Source organism: Musca autumnalis, unplaced genomic scaffold (genome assembly GCF_047663935.1).
Source record: "Musca autumnalis isolate F117 unplaced genomic scaffold, ASM4766393v1 scaffold_2, whole genome shotgun sequence".
Classification (NCBI taxonomy): Eukaryota; Metazoa; Arthropoda; class Insecta; order Diptera; family Muscidae; genus Musca; species Musca autumnalis.
In genome coordinates this window covers 236,283,320-236,301,107 of record NW_027411755.1, presented here as the reverse complement: position 1 = coordinate 236,301,107, position 17,788 = coordinate 236,283,320, and the positions used below count along the sequence as shown (strand labels likewise).

Sequence of the window (17,788 nt, the reverse complement as noted above, 5' to 3'; positions counted from 1 at the left end):
AGCGATAGAAAATAATCGTCGATAACAAGTTATTTTTATTTTTTTTTTATTTTATTTTTATTCGTTAGTAAAAATGAACGGCGACAGCTAATTTGTTGTCGCCGGAAAATGAACATTACGGCGACAAAATTTGACGTCGTCGTGCGACTTTTGCCATACGTAATGGAAAAATTGCAACTGGCAACGCGACACGACTCGCCTCGCTGTACGGAATCGGCCCATTAGTAATCTTCTTTTCGCCCTGTCACTCCCGGGGTGCTCGACAAACTGCCGATTAAATAACTTGCGCACCTCTCCGGGTCAATCAAAGTAATCTCGCCAAACGTGACTGAGGTTCTATCTTCCCTGACTTAACCGTTACCCACAATTCACTAAAACCGTCACCAATGTTGCAACTCTTCAGATGATTTAACCACTTTTCCGCTTATGCTTGCCGGCCAGCCTGTTAACTTCCAGTGTCAGCTCCTTGACTCTAGGGTCACTGGGGTTGGCTCGAAGAAGTCCATTTGCTAATCCCGCCGCCTATGCTGGGAAGTTTGGTCTTACTTCGGGTTTTCGACCAGCAGGTATATGGCTAGCGGCTGCAGCAGTGATTATGGGGGTTTTCATGAACGACAATTCCCCGTGAATTTTTTTAATTTCTCCCTTAAGTTGCAATGGCGGAAAGGCAAAACTCACGTGGAAATTTCATTCATGATAACCCCCCCTATGTCTCGGAACGTCCTTTCCGCTACCCGAACATCAGAAGGATTGGGCAGTTCTCTGAAGAGGTGATTGGTGAACTCTCTGAAACCTGGGCAATCAGCTTTCTTACGATTGACGAATGTGCGGCGTTTAGAGGTGATGAAATCGGTTGGTCTGCTTATGGAGACAATTATGAGGAGATGGTCTGATCCAAGGGAAATGACGGTATGGCAGGTAATGTCATTTGTCAGACCTGGTGACACGATGGTTATGTCTGGCGAACTGTGATGATGTATCGGAACGTTCTTTTCGCTACCCAAACATCAAAAGATTGGGCAGCGGTGATTGGCGAACTCTCTGAAACCTGGCAAATTAGCTTTCTTATGATTGACGAATGTGCGGCGTTAAAAGGTGATGAAATCTTGTGGTCTGCTTTTGGAGACAATTATGGGGAGATGGTCTGGTTCAAGGGAAATGACGGGCTGCCTGGTAACACCATTTGTTAGACCCGGTTATACGGTGGTTATATCTGTCGAACTGCGACACTCTCCTCTAAATCTGGTAGGAGCGTCCTCATTGACCGAGCAGAAGGTAGAGCTATCAATCTGCTCAGCCAGCGCTATAACTCCCTGGTCGTTTCCGAGCGCCGAATGTCACATCTCATTAAGGTCCCCCAAGACCAGACGATTATGGCCTTCCAAAAGCTTGCTAATGTTAGGCTTGTAATCTGGGATACAGCTATTTCTCGGAGGAATGTATGCGTTCAGCAACTCTATGTCGGCAATTTCACACCTGACTGCTACCCACATACGTTCCATGTACGGGTCATTAGAGACAGTCTCAAGCGAGATAGGTCTTTATTGGACAGACTGGTGCAATAGGAAAGCTAATTCCCCACCTCCACTTCTGGTGCTTCTGGTTGTTGTTGAGCTTGATTTCCTGCGCGGCCGCGACCTTGATCTTCTTTCCACTATTTCTTCGATCTTACCTCGGAGTCTATTGCAATTAAATTGCAAAAAGGATGAATTTGGATTGGATTCGAACAACAACGGCTGGTGTTAAATGCTGTGCGTGGGATTGCTGCTGAGGGGACTGCAGGGGAGTTTCGTAATCTGACGACGACTCACAGGGGGCTGTGTTCGCACAGCATGCAGCAACATAGTTCCTGTCGTAGTCCCTCGCGTGGACAAGTCCAGAGCATACCCTTAAATGCACCCACTCCTGACATCTATTGCATCTCACCGATGTTTGGATATTGGTGAAAATACAAATGTGGCAAACCGAGCATAAATATATTGGTCCTGGGTTTTCCTTCTTCCCGACACGGACCAAAAGAATTCGGAGCAGGCATTCCGGAATATGCTGGAATATGCTGCTCCCAACACAGAAAAACGGGTTCGGCCTGGTCTACACAGCTTCTATTTGGTGTGAAAGCAGCTCGTTCATCTCTCAGAATATTTCCCCTTGCCTTTGAATTGTGTTTGTATTATGGCTTCTTGAATTTTGTATATGGTGTTGAGCATGGGTGGCGTAGGGGATGAAAGATACCAATGAACGGTCCTGACCGGCTTTAACATGGCAAAGTCCAGGATTTATCTTGGTCCCTCTCTCATCTCAAGTGGACACTGACCTCCCCGTGGTGTCACCTGGGGTAGCTGCCTTTAACACACGTTAAAGGTAGTGAGCTAAAATGTGCCTCGCGTTCACCCATAAGAACATTAAAAACTTGGGTTTGGGCGCTGGGTTAGTAACCCTCCCCTTGAAAAAGCAGCCTACTATGAAAAAACGAAAGAAAAGAAAAACAAACGTTTTAAGGACCATGATATGCGTATCTGCACCTGAAATGTTCGCACTCTTTATAGAGAAGGTGCATTTTAAGCATTGGCAGATGTACTTAAAAAGTACAAGGCCGACATTACTGCCATACAGGAAATATGATGGATTGGGAAAGGCGTCACAACACCACCTAAAGGTGACGCAATATATTATAGCTGGCATGACATAAAGCATGAGTTTGATTGCGGATTAGTAGTTGGTCGGAGGTTAAAACATCTGGTCTCCAGCTTCACCCCAGTAAATGAAAGACTCGCTGCAATTCGATTAAAAGCAAAATTCTTCAACATCAGCTTTATTTGCGCTCATGCTCCCACTGAAGACAAGGACGAACAGACCAAAGATATATTTTACGAGCGCTTAGAAGAAACTTATGACCGTTGCCTTGCCCATGACATTAAAATTATACTAGGCGATTTTAATGCCAAAATTGAAAAGGAGAATATCTTTGGCCCAACTGTCGGGAAATTCTGTCTCCACAGCTAGACATCTGACAATTGTATGAGGCTGATAGACTTTGCAGCTGCAAAAACATGGTGGTTAGCAGTACCAGGTTTAAGCATCTCGATATTCATAAGGGCACCTGTCTGTCGCCAGATCGAAGAACAAAAAATCAAATTGATCACGTTGTGATAGATGGAAGACATGCATCGAGCGTGTTGGATGTACGATCGTTTCGAGGTGCAAACATAGACTCGGACCAAAGGTACGTACCAGATTAAACGTAGCAAACAAAGTGCGAACAGACACAACACGGAAGTTGGACATCGGTAAGCTGCAATCACAACAGATAGCCACAGCATATTCCACTCAACTGGCCCAATTACTTAATCAAAGCACTCCTCGTCCCGATAACAAAACAGGACACTCCATGCAAACAGCCGCAAAATCAGTACCTCCACCAAGGAATCCATGGTACGACTAGGCGTGTCGTGCTGCTACCGAAGAGAAAAATGCGGCATATAGGGCTACTTTACAATCAGTAGCAACGCGTAGCGCATGAGAGAGGTTCGGGAGAAAAGGAGAGAGAGGAGAAACGTCTTTTCCGCAGGAAAACGAGAGAAATGAAAAGACGGGAGTGTGAAAAAATAGAGATGTACAGGAGCCAGAATGAAGTGCAAAAGTTCTACCAAAGAGTGAAACATCAAACTGATGGCTTTGGTACAGGTATATCCTTCTGTAGAGACCAGCTAGGTAATTTGGTAACTGATACAGATAGTGTGCTCAGGATATGGAAGGAACATTTCTCCAATCTGCTGGTATCCAATAGTAGCGAAGTCGACGAAGATACCACAAATCCAATCCCAGAAGATAGTATGGAATGTATACCACCCAGCCAAGATGAGGTGAAGACAGCAATAAACCGGCTGAAGAATAATAAGGTTGCAGGAGCCGATGGCCTACCAGCCGAGCTGTTTAAAAACGGAGGCGACACGCTGATAAGGTGTATGCATCAGCTAGTTAGCACCATCTGGCGGGAAGAACGCGTACCCGACGATTGGAACCTGAGCATCCTGTGTCCCGTCCATAAGAAAGGAGATAAGTCTTTATGCTCCAACTATAGGGACATAAGTCTTCTCCCTATCGCCTACAAGATAGTGAGCACTTGTGCGAACGACTAAAGCCAATGGTCAACGAGATAATTGGACCATACCAATGTGGCTTTAGACCTGGCAAGTACACCATTGACCACATATTTACCCTGCGGCAAATCCGGGAGAAGAACCAAGAGATACAGATCGACACCTACCACCTTTTGTGTCGCTTATAAAGCAGCCTTCGACAGCCCGCTACGTTCAAAGGTATTCCAAGCCATGTCTGAATTTGGTATCCCCGCAAAGTTCATTCGGCTTTGTAAAATGACTCTAACTGACACAAGATCTTCAGTTAAAATAGGAAAGAACCTCTCCGAAGAGTTTTATACCAAAAGAGGTTTCAGGCAAGGAGACAGTCTTTCGTGTGATCTTTTCAACATCCTGCTAGAAAAGGTTATACGAGAGGCAAACGTCAAAATAAGTGGCACAATCTACACCAATAGCCACATGTTACTTGATTATGCTGATGATATAGACATCATGGGACGATTAGTAAAAGAAGTAACGGATTCCTTTATGAAGGTCGGAGGAGAATCTGCTAAAGTCGGTCCGGCGGTAAACGGCGAGAAGACTAAGTCAATGGTGTCGACTCGCAATGCGTCCATTGAGCTCGGACCAACTGGTTCCTATAATTTTGAGGTAGTAAAAGACTTCGTATACCTCGACAACGCCGTAAACACAACAAATGACATCAGCTGTGAAATAAAAAGTAAGTCCCAATTTACATTGGGCGAGTTTACTTGCGGCAATTGTCATTTTGTAGGAGAGAGAGGTGAGGCATATGGTAACCCTTTGCCTCTCAGCACCCTCTCTCACCTACAAACTGACAATTGCCGCAAGTAAATTGGGACTAAGAAAATTGTTAAGTTCGGTCGGGCCGAACTTTTTATACCCTCCACCACAATTTTCAGTCATTTCGGTGGATTAATGTGGCCACAACCTTTAAAATACCGAAAATCGGAAAGTACCGTTCTATGCGGGCTATATAATGGCGTGGAACTATACCTACAAATTTTTGGGGGAAAGTTTCATACCCCCAAAGAACACTAAATACCAAATTTCAGCCATCTTGGTGTGATAATGAGGCCAAAACCTTCAAAATACCGAAAATCGGGAGATATGGTCCTATATCAAAATGTGGACCTATATAAACGTTTTATGGTAGAAATGTTTCTTAGCCTCTGGAAATACAAATTTACAACCGATTCTGTTGTCAAATGGGACTAATACATTCAAAATATATTAAAATGACGTGTACTTTATATGGGGCGTTATATGGGGGCTATACCAAAACGTGGACCTATATAAACCAACTTTGGCAGGAATGTTTTTTGGTCTCTGGAGGCAAAAAATACCAAATTACAACCAATTCGGTGGTTAAATGGGACAAATATCTTAAGAAATCCCAAAATTTCATCCACCTACGTCAATCCGTTCGGACGCTAGAGTGATTTCCACAGACGGACGGACATGGCTATATCGATGTAGAATTGCACGCTGATCAAGAATATATATAGTTTGTGGGGTCTACAATGTTTATTTCGAGTAGTTACAAACGTAGTGTCAAACTTAATATACCCCCATCCTATGGTGGAGGGTATAAAAAGAAGAATTGTATTGGCCAACAGATGCTACTTTGGCTTAATTAAGCACTTTAAAAACAAAGCCACAACTCGTCAAACAAAAATAACGCTTTACAAAACACTGATACTCCCCGCGCTGTTGTATGGTTCCGAAGCCTGGGTACTTGCGCAAGACGATAAGGTGCTTGGCGTGTTTGAGAGATAAATTCTTCAAAAAATCTACTGACCAATCTGCGTTAACGGTGAATATCGAAGTCGTATCGAGATGCCGCGATTGCGTTGGCTAGGCCATATCATAAGAATGAGAGATGATGAACCCGCTAGAAAGGCGTATAAACTCGGGCCGCATGGCGGTGCACCCAGAATTGGCAGGACAAAGAATAGATTGCCCAAACAAGAGATGACAAGGCATGGTATTCCAGAAAGCGAAGCACTAAAAAGACAGAATTGGATATCTTTCCTTAGTTCGGTCTATGGAACAAATGTTCTGTAATGGGCCAGCTAAGTATGTTGAGCAGGGTTATTCCTCTCCAGTTGTTACAATATTCGAAGTCGCCATTTTTGGATAACTGCACAACGATGTCTTTCTTCCACGTTGGAGGCAGTCTTTTTTCCTTCCAAGCTGATATGATGTGAGGTCGATGTAACTCAGCTACGGTTCTGTCGTCTGTTTGTAGAGCTTCCGTCGGTAAACAGTCTTCTCCTGCTGCTTTGTTACTTTTTAGTTGTTCTATTGCTTCTTTTATTTCGTTCAAGCTGGAAGGGTTACACGGTATTTTCAGTTTCCATTGGACTGCTATTGTACATTTCGTTATCTTCAATTACATTCCTCACATTACTAGTTTCTTCGAAACGTTCTATCCATCTTTGAATTTGTTCATCATTGTTAGTAGCTTACCATTATGATATTTTATTTCCTGTCTACCTGTTTCCTTGTCTGTTTTTGCACATATTTTCTTCACTTGTTTCGCTAGTTGTTGATATTGCTCTCTTGTGACATTGATGTTGTTCAACTGCATCTTAAGTTTCCCTCTTTGAGAAATTGGATTACACCCATGTTTCTTCCGCAACTTGGTGATATGTTAATGTGATGTCTTCCCATGCCATGTTGGCGCACAAAGTATCTTTGCAAATATTTAGTCAAATTTTCAAATTGTATTTAATACTTTTCTTTGTTATTATATTTATAGTTTCGGCGTGCCAATACGGTCTAAAGTACATGCGTACTTATAAGTAAATGTACTCTCTCCTCTACATACTTCTCTATTTTTTGTTTATAAAAATATTTGTACTGACCGCTTTGTTATTCAATCCACTGACCGCTTACTAGCTAGTGTGTCTGTTTAATGTGTTTTCTCCTAAAAAAGATGATTGGTAAACAATAAATACACAACTAGCAACAACAAGGAAAAAACACAACCAACAAATGTTTACAAAAAATAGATTTTTTAATAATAAATATGCATTACGTGACGCCAGCATGGCTGCAATAAGTTGATCAAAATGTTGTATTTATATGGAAGACATATGTATGTTGACAACAGATCAGACACGCTCTTCTGATTAAATTTTGGAAAGAATAACAAGAATGATTGGCCAAATATAAATCTATAACTCAACACTTTGTCAGTTCACCTGTGTATCACCAATCTGACATCAGTTGTTATTCCCATGAAAAATACAAACGTCGTTTAATACTTTTAAGGCAATTTATTAGAAAATAAAATAAATAAGACACATTCGGTTACTCCTAAAGATTTTGTAAAATAATCAACTTAACTAATATTCTCATAATATTCTGAAAACAAAAATAATATTCGAGAAAAAAGACACAGACAATAATACAAAAAATAAAATAATACTTTATATAAATGCACATCAAAGAAATGAAAATAAATGATGAAAACTAAAGGTGGATTTCACACAGTCCCGACGAAAATCTTCCGTCTATTTCAATACTTTCGAGAATCACGTTGTGAAACATAATACACAAAATTTTATAAAAACATATGGTCTGTTCCAGAACTGCAAGAATCTACTATTTTTTACTATTTTTTCCGATAACATCAAGGAAAAAATGTTATCGTAGTAAAAAATAGTAGCTTCTTGCAGGTTCTGGAACAGAGCAATACATTAAAAATAATAGTAATAGTAATGCGAGTATACCAAAATATTCAAAAAAAAAAAAAATAAACATAATACTACCCACTTTCATCGGTCTTCAATTTCTTTTGTTTAAAGAATTTCACCGTTCCACCTTGAACTTTACCATATGTGGCGGCGACTTGTAAATGCCGTGAAATCCATTGTGGCAGCTTGCGTTGAATATTCTCCCTTGCATACCGTTCATCCAGCAAATAGACACAAGCATAATCTCTTATATGGCGCACGGATCGACCAATACATTGATTAACAGCTTTCATGCACAGATTCTCATAATATTCTGCACCAGAACCAGGTCCCAGAGTTTTATCCAAATACGACATACGTTCTTGAATTTCCGGTGAATTAACATAGGGATATGGTAGACCAACAACAATAACACCACGACCCAAATCATCGGCAAAATTAAGACCTTCACTTAGCTTACCACCCACCACGGAGAGAAGTAAAGCTCCTTGTTGATGTTTTATTACACGACTATATTCAGCCAATATTTGATCAACATTTTGTTCAGCCGAGCTGCCGCCGCCACCGCCAGCATCACTACGAGGTTCACGAAATACCCGTTTTTTATTTGAGATTCTTTGTAGGATACCCGACTTTTGCAACTGTTCATAGACACTATTTAAATAATCATAGGAGGGTAGGAAACACACCAGACCAGCGGGTACCACATTACACAGATTTTCCAAAACACTACAAAGTTCGTTGAGCTAAATGAGGGAGGAAGTACGGTGTACACTTTAATTTAGGGATGCCTTTGCATTAAATTGAATTGTTATTTACCATTACTGTGGAGGATCTTTGGGAGAAATTAAAACACAAATTACGTCCACTTGGTCCCTTGGTTACAACAAATGGCAAGACAGCATCTTCAGGTACCACATGGTCATAGAAACGTAGCTTTACACGTTCAGGGCAGGAGCTAAATAATTGTTCCGTCAACTCATTTGTTGGCTGCATAGTTCCACCGGCAACAATTATCTAAAAGAGGAGAATGAGGAAAGGAATGAGGGAAATGGGTTAAAGAATTGTGGGAAATTTAGATGGGGAGCAACTGGGGATTTTTAAAGATTTTTAGGAGATCTCAAAGATGCCTGTATATTTGGATTTTTGAAAGGTTTCAAAGAGGGGTACAAAAGTGGATTCTTTAAGGATTTTTGAAGGGTTTCGAAGATGCCTACAAACGCGAATATTAAGGACTTTTGAAAGGTTTCGAAGAGACCTACAAACGTGGATTTTTAAAGAATTTTTGAAAGGTTTCGAAGAGGCCTAAAAACGTGGATTTTTAAAGGATTTTTGAAAGGTTTCGAAAAGCCCTGAAAACGTGGATTTTTAAAGGATTTTTGAAAGGTTTCAAAGAGGCCTACAAACGTTGATTTTAAAGGATTTTTGAAAGGTTTTAAAGAGGCCTACAAACGTGGATTTTTAAAGGAAAGGTTTCGAAGAGGCCTAAAAACAATTTTAAAGGATTTTTGAAAGGTTTCCAAAAGGCCTGAAAGTGTGGAATTTTAAAAGGTTTCGAAGAGGCCTACAAGCGTTGATTTTAAAGGATTTTTGAAAGGTTTTAAGAGGTCTGCAAACGTGGATTTTTGAAAGATTTATAGGAGGCCTACAAAAGTGGATTTTTGGAGAGTTTTTGAAAGGTATCGAAGAGACTTAAAAACGTTAATTTTTAAAGGACTTTTGAAAGGTTTCGAAGAAGCCTAAAAACTTTGATTTTTTAAGGATTTTTGAAAAATTTATAGAAGGCCTACAAAGGTGGATTTTTAAAAAGTTTCGATGAGGCCTAAAAACGTGAATTTTTAAGGATATTTGAAAGGTTTCTAAGTGGTCCACAAACGTGGATTTGTAAGGATATTTGAAAGGTTTCGAAGAGGTCTATTTGAAAGGTTTCGAAAAGGTTTGAAAGGTTTCGAAGAGGTCTACAAACGTGGACTTTTAAGGATTTTTGAAAGGTTTCGATTTTTTTACATTTTTGTAAGGTTTCGAAGAGGTCTACAAACGTGGACTTTTGAGGATTTTTGAAAGGTTTCGAAGAGGTCTACACACGTGTACTTTTAAGGATTTTTTAAAGGTTTCAAGGAGGCCTACAAACGTGAATTTTTGAAAGGTTTAGAAGAGGCTTACAAACGTTGATTTTAAAGGACTTTTGAAAGGTTTTAAAGAGGCCTACAAACGTGGATTTTTGAAATATTTATAGGAGGCCTACAAGGGTGGATTTTTGAAGAGTTTTTGAAAGGTATCGAAGAGACTTAAAAACGTTAATTTTTAGGAATTTTGAAAGGTTTCGAAGGGGCCTAAAACTTTGTTTTTTTAAGGATTTTTGAAATATTTATAGGAGGCCTACAAAGGTGGATTTTTAAAAGGTTTCGAAGATGCCTAAAAACGTGAATTTTTAAGGATATTTGAAAGGTTTCTAAGTGGTCCACAAACGTGGATTTGTAAGGATATTGAAAGGTTTCGAAGAGGTCTACAAACGTGGACTTTTAAGGATTTTTGAAAGGTTCCAATTTTTTTTACATTTTTGTAAGGTTTCGAATAGGTCTACAAACGTGGATTTTTTTTACATTTTTGAAAGATTTTGAAAAGGCATGAAAACGTGAATTTTTAAAGGATTTTTGAAAGGTTTCGAAAAGGCCTACAAACGTTTATTTTTTAAGAATTTTTGAAAGGTTTTAAAGAGGTCTACAAAGATGGATTCATTAAGGATTTGTGAAGAGTTTCGAAGATGCATAAAAACGTGAATTTTTAAAGGATTTATGAAAGGTTTCGAAGAGGCCTGAAAACTTTGATTTTTAAAGGATTTTTGAAAGGTTTCGAAGAGGCCTGAAACTTTGATTTTTAAGGATTTTCGAAAGGTTTTAAGAGGGGTAAAAAAGCGGATTTTAAAGGATTTTTGAAAAATTTATAGGACGCCTAAAAATGTGGATGTTTAAAAGGTTTCGAAGAGGCCTAAAAACGTTGATTTTTAATGGATTTTTAAGAGGTTTCGAAGAGGCCTACAAAGAAGGATTCATTAAGGATTTGTGAAGGGTTTCGAAGATGCATAAAAACGTGAATTTTTAAAGGATTTATGAAAGATTTCGAAGATTCCTACAAACTTGGATCTCGAAGAAGCATACAAACGTAGATTTTTAAAGGTTTCGAGAGGTGAATTTTTAAAGGATTGTGAAAGGTTTTGAGGAGGCGTACAAAAAAGATTTTTAATGTCTTTGAAAGGTTTCGAAGAGGCATACAAAAGTCGATTGTTTTACATTTTTGAAAGGTTTCGTCGAAGAGGACTACATACGTGGACTTTTAAAGATTTTTGAAAGGTTTCGAAAAGGCCTGAAAACTTGAATTTTTAAAGATTTCGAAGATACCTATAAACGTGGATTTTTGAAACGCTTCGAAAACGTGGATTTTTCCAAAGGATTTTTGAAACGCTTCGAAAACGTGAATTTTTCCAAAGGATTTTTTAAAGGTTTTGAAGAGACCTACATATTTACGTGGATTTTTTAAGGATTTTTTAAATATCCTTTCGAGGTAAAATGTTTTAAAGGCTTCGAAAGGCTTACAAACTTGGATTTCATCGCATGGTGGATAGGACTCCTCACCCAGGCATGTCTGGAGGGATCTTCATGATCCAGAGAGATCCACTAGATCAGCAAGCCTAACATTAGCAAGCTTTTGGGAGGTCATAATCGTCAGGTCTTGGGGGACTTTAATACGCATCATGAGATGTGGCATTCGGCCCTCGGAAACGACCAGGGGGGTTATAGCGCTGGCTGAGCAGATTGATAGCTCTATGTTTTGATCGGTCAATGAGGACGCTCCTACCAGAATTAGTTCGCCAGACATAACCATCGTGTCACCGGGTCTGACAAATTACGTTACCTGGCAACCCGCCATTTCTCTTGGATCAAACCATCTCCCCATAATTGTCTCCATAAGCAGACCACCCGATGTTATCACCTCTGAACGCCGCACATTCGTCAATCATAAGATAGCTGATTGTCCAGGTTTCTGAGAGTTCACCAATAACCGCTTCAAAGAACTGCCCAATTCTGATGTTCGTGTAGCGGAACGGACGTTCCGAGACATCATCACTGCTGCAGCCACTCGCCATATACATGTTGGTCGAATACCCGAAGTAAGAACAAACTTCCCAACAGAGGCGACGGGAATAGGAAACGGGCGCTATTAGCTTTGTTGAGCCAACTCCAGTGACCCCAGAATCAGGGAGCTGACACAGGAAGTTTACAGGCTGGTCAGCAAGCATAAGCTGAAGACTTGGATAAATCATCTGAAGAGTTGCAACATTGGTGCCGGTTTAAGTGAATTTTGGGCAACGGTTAAGTTACTCTCGAACCCCGGAAGGAGAGAAGATAGGACCTCAGTCACGTTTGGCGACGTCACATTCAATCAACAGTTTGTCGAGCACCCCGTAGTGACAGGGCGAAGAGAAGAGTACTACGTCACATCAGATCTCTTCCTGCAGAAGATGAACCGTCACCAATGGATTATGTTGCGAATCAGGAACGGCAAATCATCCAAAGCGTCGGGCCCTGATGGAATCCCCATGGTATTGTTGAAGCAGCTGGATGAGCCGGGAGTGGAATATCTCACTAAAGTTCGCAACCTGTCGCTAGCCACCCTCATTGTTCCCGTAGTCTGGAAAATGGGCAGGGCGGTCCCGCTAATGAAGCCAGGCAAGGATGCCAGCAAAAGTGAATCGTACAGGCCGATTTGGCTTTTGTCACTTGTGGGAAAGACTTCTGAGCTTGAGGCGTCAAAAACAGCTATACATTTGCCGATCATCAACATGCCAGCACAGCACGACAACAGAACTGCACGCGATCTCCACATATATTTGTCGAGGACTGAACCAGAGCAAGCCGTGTGACAGAACAGTGATGGTGGCGCTTGACTTACCAAAAGCCTTTGATACTGTCAAGCACTCCTTGCCGTTTGGGGACATCGAGCAGTATCTCCGTTCCTAGAAATCAAGTACCTACGTTCCTGGAAATAATGTGAAACAGGGAGTTCCCCAAGGTGGGGTGATAATTCCGGAACTGTTTAATATCTACCTCTCCTGTGTTCCACTCTCTCTAGCCTTGAGATTGTTACGTATTTAGATAATCGACAGTGGAGATGAGCACAGAGTTGAATGTACTGGTCAATGGTAACAGAATTCCGACCAGTAACTACTCCACGATTTCTCATGCAGACAAAGAAACTTTATTGACCACATTAACACGATAGGTCGTTTCACTGGTAAATTAAGCAGCGGTAATGGAGTCCGATAACATGAGTGAAACGCAATATTCAAACCTGTCAGAAAGCATCCCTGAGAACTGCAACCGGGTGCCTCATCATGTCATCAGTGGACCATCACAATGCCATGCTTTTGTTGCAATACTTGCTCGGGTATTACTGTGTGAGTGTCATACTAATCATCGTATGGAGGGTAGGACTCCCCCACCCACGCAGGTCTGGAGAGATCTTCACGACTTCTAGATCAGCAAACCAGGTTTGGACAGCATCACATATGCAGTCGCAGATGCAATACAAAATTATCGCATAAATGAGGTCCTCGCAAATGGACCTCAGATGGGATGCAGCCTTCAAAATTCCTATAGGGTAAAAATCTGCCGCATATTTTTAACTGACCTATCAATCTCCAGTACTCAACTTTTATTGCATGAATATTAGGACCAGGATGAATGTCTGGACTGGATTCGGATCGGTCTGAAATTTTTATCACAGGTAGGGCTTGCAGTGCTGATCACGCCAATGTATATATCATGGGCAGGAAGCCCATACTTCCCGAGATATAGGCTCCGAAAATTCAAAAATTCCCTTGGTTTTGACGATAAGTTGGCCCATATCTCAGGGATTATGAACTTCCGCAATAAATGTTATATATATTTGTGATCAGGGTAACGAGTCCTATCTGTGGAAAAAATTTGGTCCCGATCCGAGCTTAATGCTTAAACTCATCTTAAGCCGTTTAGTTTAAGTCGAAATTTTTTCATATATAGCCGGCCTTCGGCCGGGGATTTAAGACTTTCTCCTATGGACAGGAACAAATCTCGGCTAACGCGAACAAAATTTTCCTTCAAACTGAAACTTTTTTATATCATCGATCCAAATCCAGTCCGTATATTCAACTTAGGCCGAATTTTATATTGCAATATTGTACGTTAGGACAATATGTTAGAACAATGTTGAAATAGCAGATGAATTATTGCCGGTACTTGGCTCTTTTCAAATCAACTTTACAAAGCAGAAATAAAAATTACTTACCGCTCTTGCTTCCTTGACAACATCTTGGAAATGAGATTCGGGGCGAAGTAAAATGTACTTCAGACTCGGTTGTGAATCATATTTGTTGCTGCCGGTGTTGGTCGACATTTCATCGGTCGCATTTACAAGAATCCGACCATCTTCAGCTTTTTCACAGAGAGCTTCTAAAAATGTCAATAAAGGCCGTAAAGAAGATATTATCATAGTTGGTGCTTGCTTCTTCTCCTCAGTATTGGGTGAAACTTTAACATCTTCCACCACTTCTTGCTTTTTCTGTTTATTCGATTTCGATAATTTTTCTTCATGATTTTGTTGAAGGCGTTTTAGAAGACCAACCGCAGCAGCTGATTTTCCGCCACTCGCGGGTGGTGGTTGATTTTCACTGGGTTTAGGTTCCATGGTAAGAGTTTTGGCAAAGCCTTGGAGTTTTTGTGCAAATCTTGTTCTCTCACAGAATTTGAGCAACTCATAAAGATCAATGTTGAAAAAGTCTCCCTCGGACATTAGCTCATAGGTGCACAGCATGCGAAATTTGTTGGGTTTTTCATTTGATTCTGCAACGGTGGGCTGTGTCGCAGGAGTAGTAAGCAGTTTCACAAGCCTTTTTATTACAAAAATTAATCTATTTATAGACAGTAAATTTGCAGAATTAAAACGTGAAGCATATTTCATTTTATAGGCCACAATTTGATGTTGTACCGACTGCAGCTGACCCAATGTTATTTCACAGCTATAAATATCCGATATACAATCCAATAGATTATGGGCTTCATCGATGATCACAATAGATCCTCGCAAATCAATTCCAGCCAATTCTCGACTTTTCTTGTGCAACAACAACTGATAGGGAAGCATTACAATTTGCCCCATTTGTGTTGCCATTCGCGCTGAATAATAGGGACAAGCTTCCAACTGTTCTCCTTCGCTTACTAAATCTTCAATATCCAAAATTTCAGCCAGAGAAAGTTCACTTAGTTCTTGGACAAGCGATTGAGTTTTGTGTGGGCATTTTCCCACAGATTTCATATTAACACGTGATTTTTTCTTGGCACAGCCATCACCATCACAAGATGTTACCTTGCTGTTGGTATTTTTGGCCATATCCAAACATAATTCATTAATTAGGGCGGTATTTGTGATTTTACGTAGATCTTTGTGTATACACAGCTGCTGACGTGATGCCATTGAAACGCAGCGCACACGTTCTCCATAAACTGTGCGTTTGATTTCCTTTACCACTTGAGCCAATTGGGTATGGGTTCGACTACAAAAGAATATTTGTACATCACGATATTTCATGGGCTTCTCAGATTCTATTTCTTCATCCTCATCATTGTTATCAATTTCTTCCAATACTACATTTTGTTCATCTAAAATATCTTCCTTTCCTCCAGTCTCCAAAATTGATGTTCCCTTCTTTGATTTCTGTCCATTGGCTACTTTCTTTTGTTTGAGGGATTTTTGTTTTTCTTTAATCACCTTTAGTTTCTCTTCGTATTCGTCTAGCAGCTTTTTTATTTCTTTCAACTCTAGCAACTCCTGCTTCTGTTCTGATGTCTTGGAGTACATTGATATCCAATCAGAAGCCACATTTTGTTCTTTTTCTAATTTCTCCACTTCTTTGCTTACCTTTTCTAAGCGCTGTAAAAGTTCTTTTCGTATCAAGGCTTCATGATCTTCCAACCATTTAAGGGCTGAACATGTTAGTGTCAAAGATTTACCTGTTCCGGTAGGACTTTCAAAGATTCCAATCTCTTTGTTTTCCAGCACTTTGTAAAGTTCGATCATCAGTTGTTGTTGTATTTCATAGGGAGGAAATGGAAAATGAAAATCACTGGGAGTTGGCAAGGTGTCTAGTGGCTCGTACATTTTTGTTGTAGTGTCAGTGGATCATTGTGGAACTGTGCGGTAGAGGTGGAAGATGTTGTGATGTTAACTATTTTTCTAATTGAAGAACTTGTTGATTCTCACACATCTCGTAAAAAACACCAAAATGAAAACAAAACATAAATAAACTGACAGCAAAAAAGCGCGCGCAATCGCGTTAAAAACACACAGCCGTTTGATATTTTTAAACGCCGCTGCACAATTTTGTGCACCGAAAAAAATGTTTCTTCTTTATTAACAAGTAAAAAAGTGTCAGTCGGCTGTGCCGACAGATATATACCCTCAGCCAATGTGAAGCGAAACTTTCACCTCCGGACAGATCGAACGTATTTAAGGTCTCTTCAGAATTTTGTGGCTTTTTTTAGATATTTCTTGCCGACAAAAACGTGGATTAGGAATTAACTGCACTAAGACACAAGACCGATATGGGCCATTTTAAAAGTTAAACTAAATTTTGATAAAATATTAGGAGATCCAAAGTTTGGACCAAATTGGTTGCCCCATTCATGTGATATCGTCCTAGCATTTTAGTGAATTTTTTTTAAATGTTGGGGAGAAGTACCGGATGTTGTGGACCGGTATTGCACATGAAACTAAGTTTGGATATAATATGACAAAGACCAAATCGGTTGAACAGTTCGAGAGTTATTGTGCTCTCCGACCGCCACATACGGTGACATAGGGTTTTTTACACCTTTCGGGCTGTTTTCCCAAGAAATATGGACTTGCTCCTGAAAAAACTTTTACCGTCGTAATGGAGGTAGCGAATGCAAATCGCTTCAATAAAAATCAAAGTGATTCGAGAGCAGGTCTTAAGGTGAACTTATCCGAAATTTTGTGTGAGAGCTACCAGAAGGAGTAGACAAATATAGTCCATATTCGAACTTGATCGATATCTGGTAGATATATTAGGATGTGCAAAGTATAGATTACATCGGTCACTCCCTTCAAGAGTTATCGTGCGCAACATTTTTCCGAACATTTTTGAAGATTTGTGGGGGAGTTACCTGAAGGAGTGGACCGATATAGCCCATCTTCGAATTTAAACTATGTTTTGATAAAATATTACGAAGGCCAAATTTTGGACCGAATCGACAGATCCGTTCGAGAGTTATCTTGCGCTCCAACCGCTACACAAGGTGTCATAGGGGCTTTTTGCACCTTTGCCCTAATGAAACTTGTACCGTCGTGTGGAGGGAAGTGAATACAAGTTGTTGCAAGAAAAATCAAAGCGATTCTAGAACAGGTCCTAAACTGAACTTATCCGAAGTTTTGTGTGGGAGGTACCTGAAGGATTGGGCCGATTGAGTCCATATTGGAACCTCATCTAAGTCTGTAAAAATTTCACGATGTGCAAAGTGTGGACCAAATCGGTTACTCCCTTCAAGAGTTATCGTGTGCACAAATTTTCCGAACATTTTCGAACTTTTGTGGGGGAGGTACCGGAAGGAGTGGACCGATATGGCCCATCTACGAACTTAAACTAAGTTTGGGCAAAATATTACGAAAGCCAAAATTTGAACCGAATCGGTTCATCCGTTCGAGAATTATCGTGCGCACCAGCCAGACAGACAGACGGACGGACATTGCTCAATCGACTCAAAATTGTCTGAAACACATTTCGTCCAAACATACTTGGGGTCTAAAACCATTATTTCGATGAGGTACATTTTGCCCGTATGAAAGTGAAAAATTTCTTTAAAATCCACGATTGTTAAAAAAATATAATTTAAAAAATTCAAGATTAATTTA

At 40.3% G+C, this 17,788-nt stretch overlaps 1 protein-coding gene across 2 annotated transcripts; it reads right to left on the bottom strand.

The window, feature by feature from the left end:
• Positions 1–7,390: 7,390 nt before the first annotated feature.
• Positions 7,391–16,257, bottom strand: LOC141395369 (ATP-dependent DNA helicase DDX11). Of its 2 annotated transcripts, XM_073971067.1 has the most exons (4): positions 15,871–16,006; positions 14,150–15,790; positions 8,645–8,842; positions 7,893–8,571 (listed from the first exon to the last, which is right to left on the bottom strand). In XM_073971067.1, exons 2-4 carry the CDS (start codon positions 15,716–15,718, stop codon positions 7,897–7,899), a joined length of 2,442 nt encoding a protein of 813 aa, XP_073827168.1. In that variant the 5' UTR covers positions 15,719–15,790; positions 15,871–16,006; the 3' UTR covers positions 7,893–7,896. The 2 variants fall into 2 exon arrangements, with proteins under 2 accessions (XP_073827167.1, XP_073827168.1); XM_073971066.1 differs by having other exon boundaries at positions 7,391–8,571; positions 14,150–16,257.
• Positions 16,258–17,788: the final 1,531 nt, after the last annotated feature.

Bases quoted from the DNA above. Each gene is read 5' to 3' on its own strand.
- LOC141395369 (XM_073971066.1), bottom strand. From the start codon at position 16,018: ATGTACGAGCCACTAGACACCTTGCCAACTCCCAGTGATTTTCATTTT. The intron at 8,843-14,149 runs GTAAGTAATTTT...CTCCTCTTTTAG, and splicing joins TTGTCAAGGAAGCAAGAGCG to ATAATTGTTGCCGGTGGAAC. The intron at 8,572-8,644 runs GTAAATAACAAT...TCCCTCATTTAG, and splicing joins AAAGATCCTCCACAGTAATG to CTCAACGAACTTTGTAGTGT.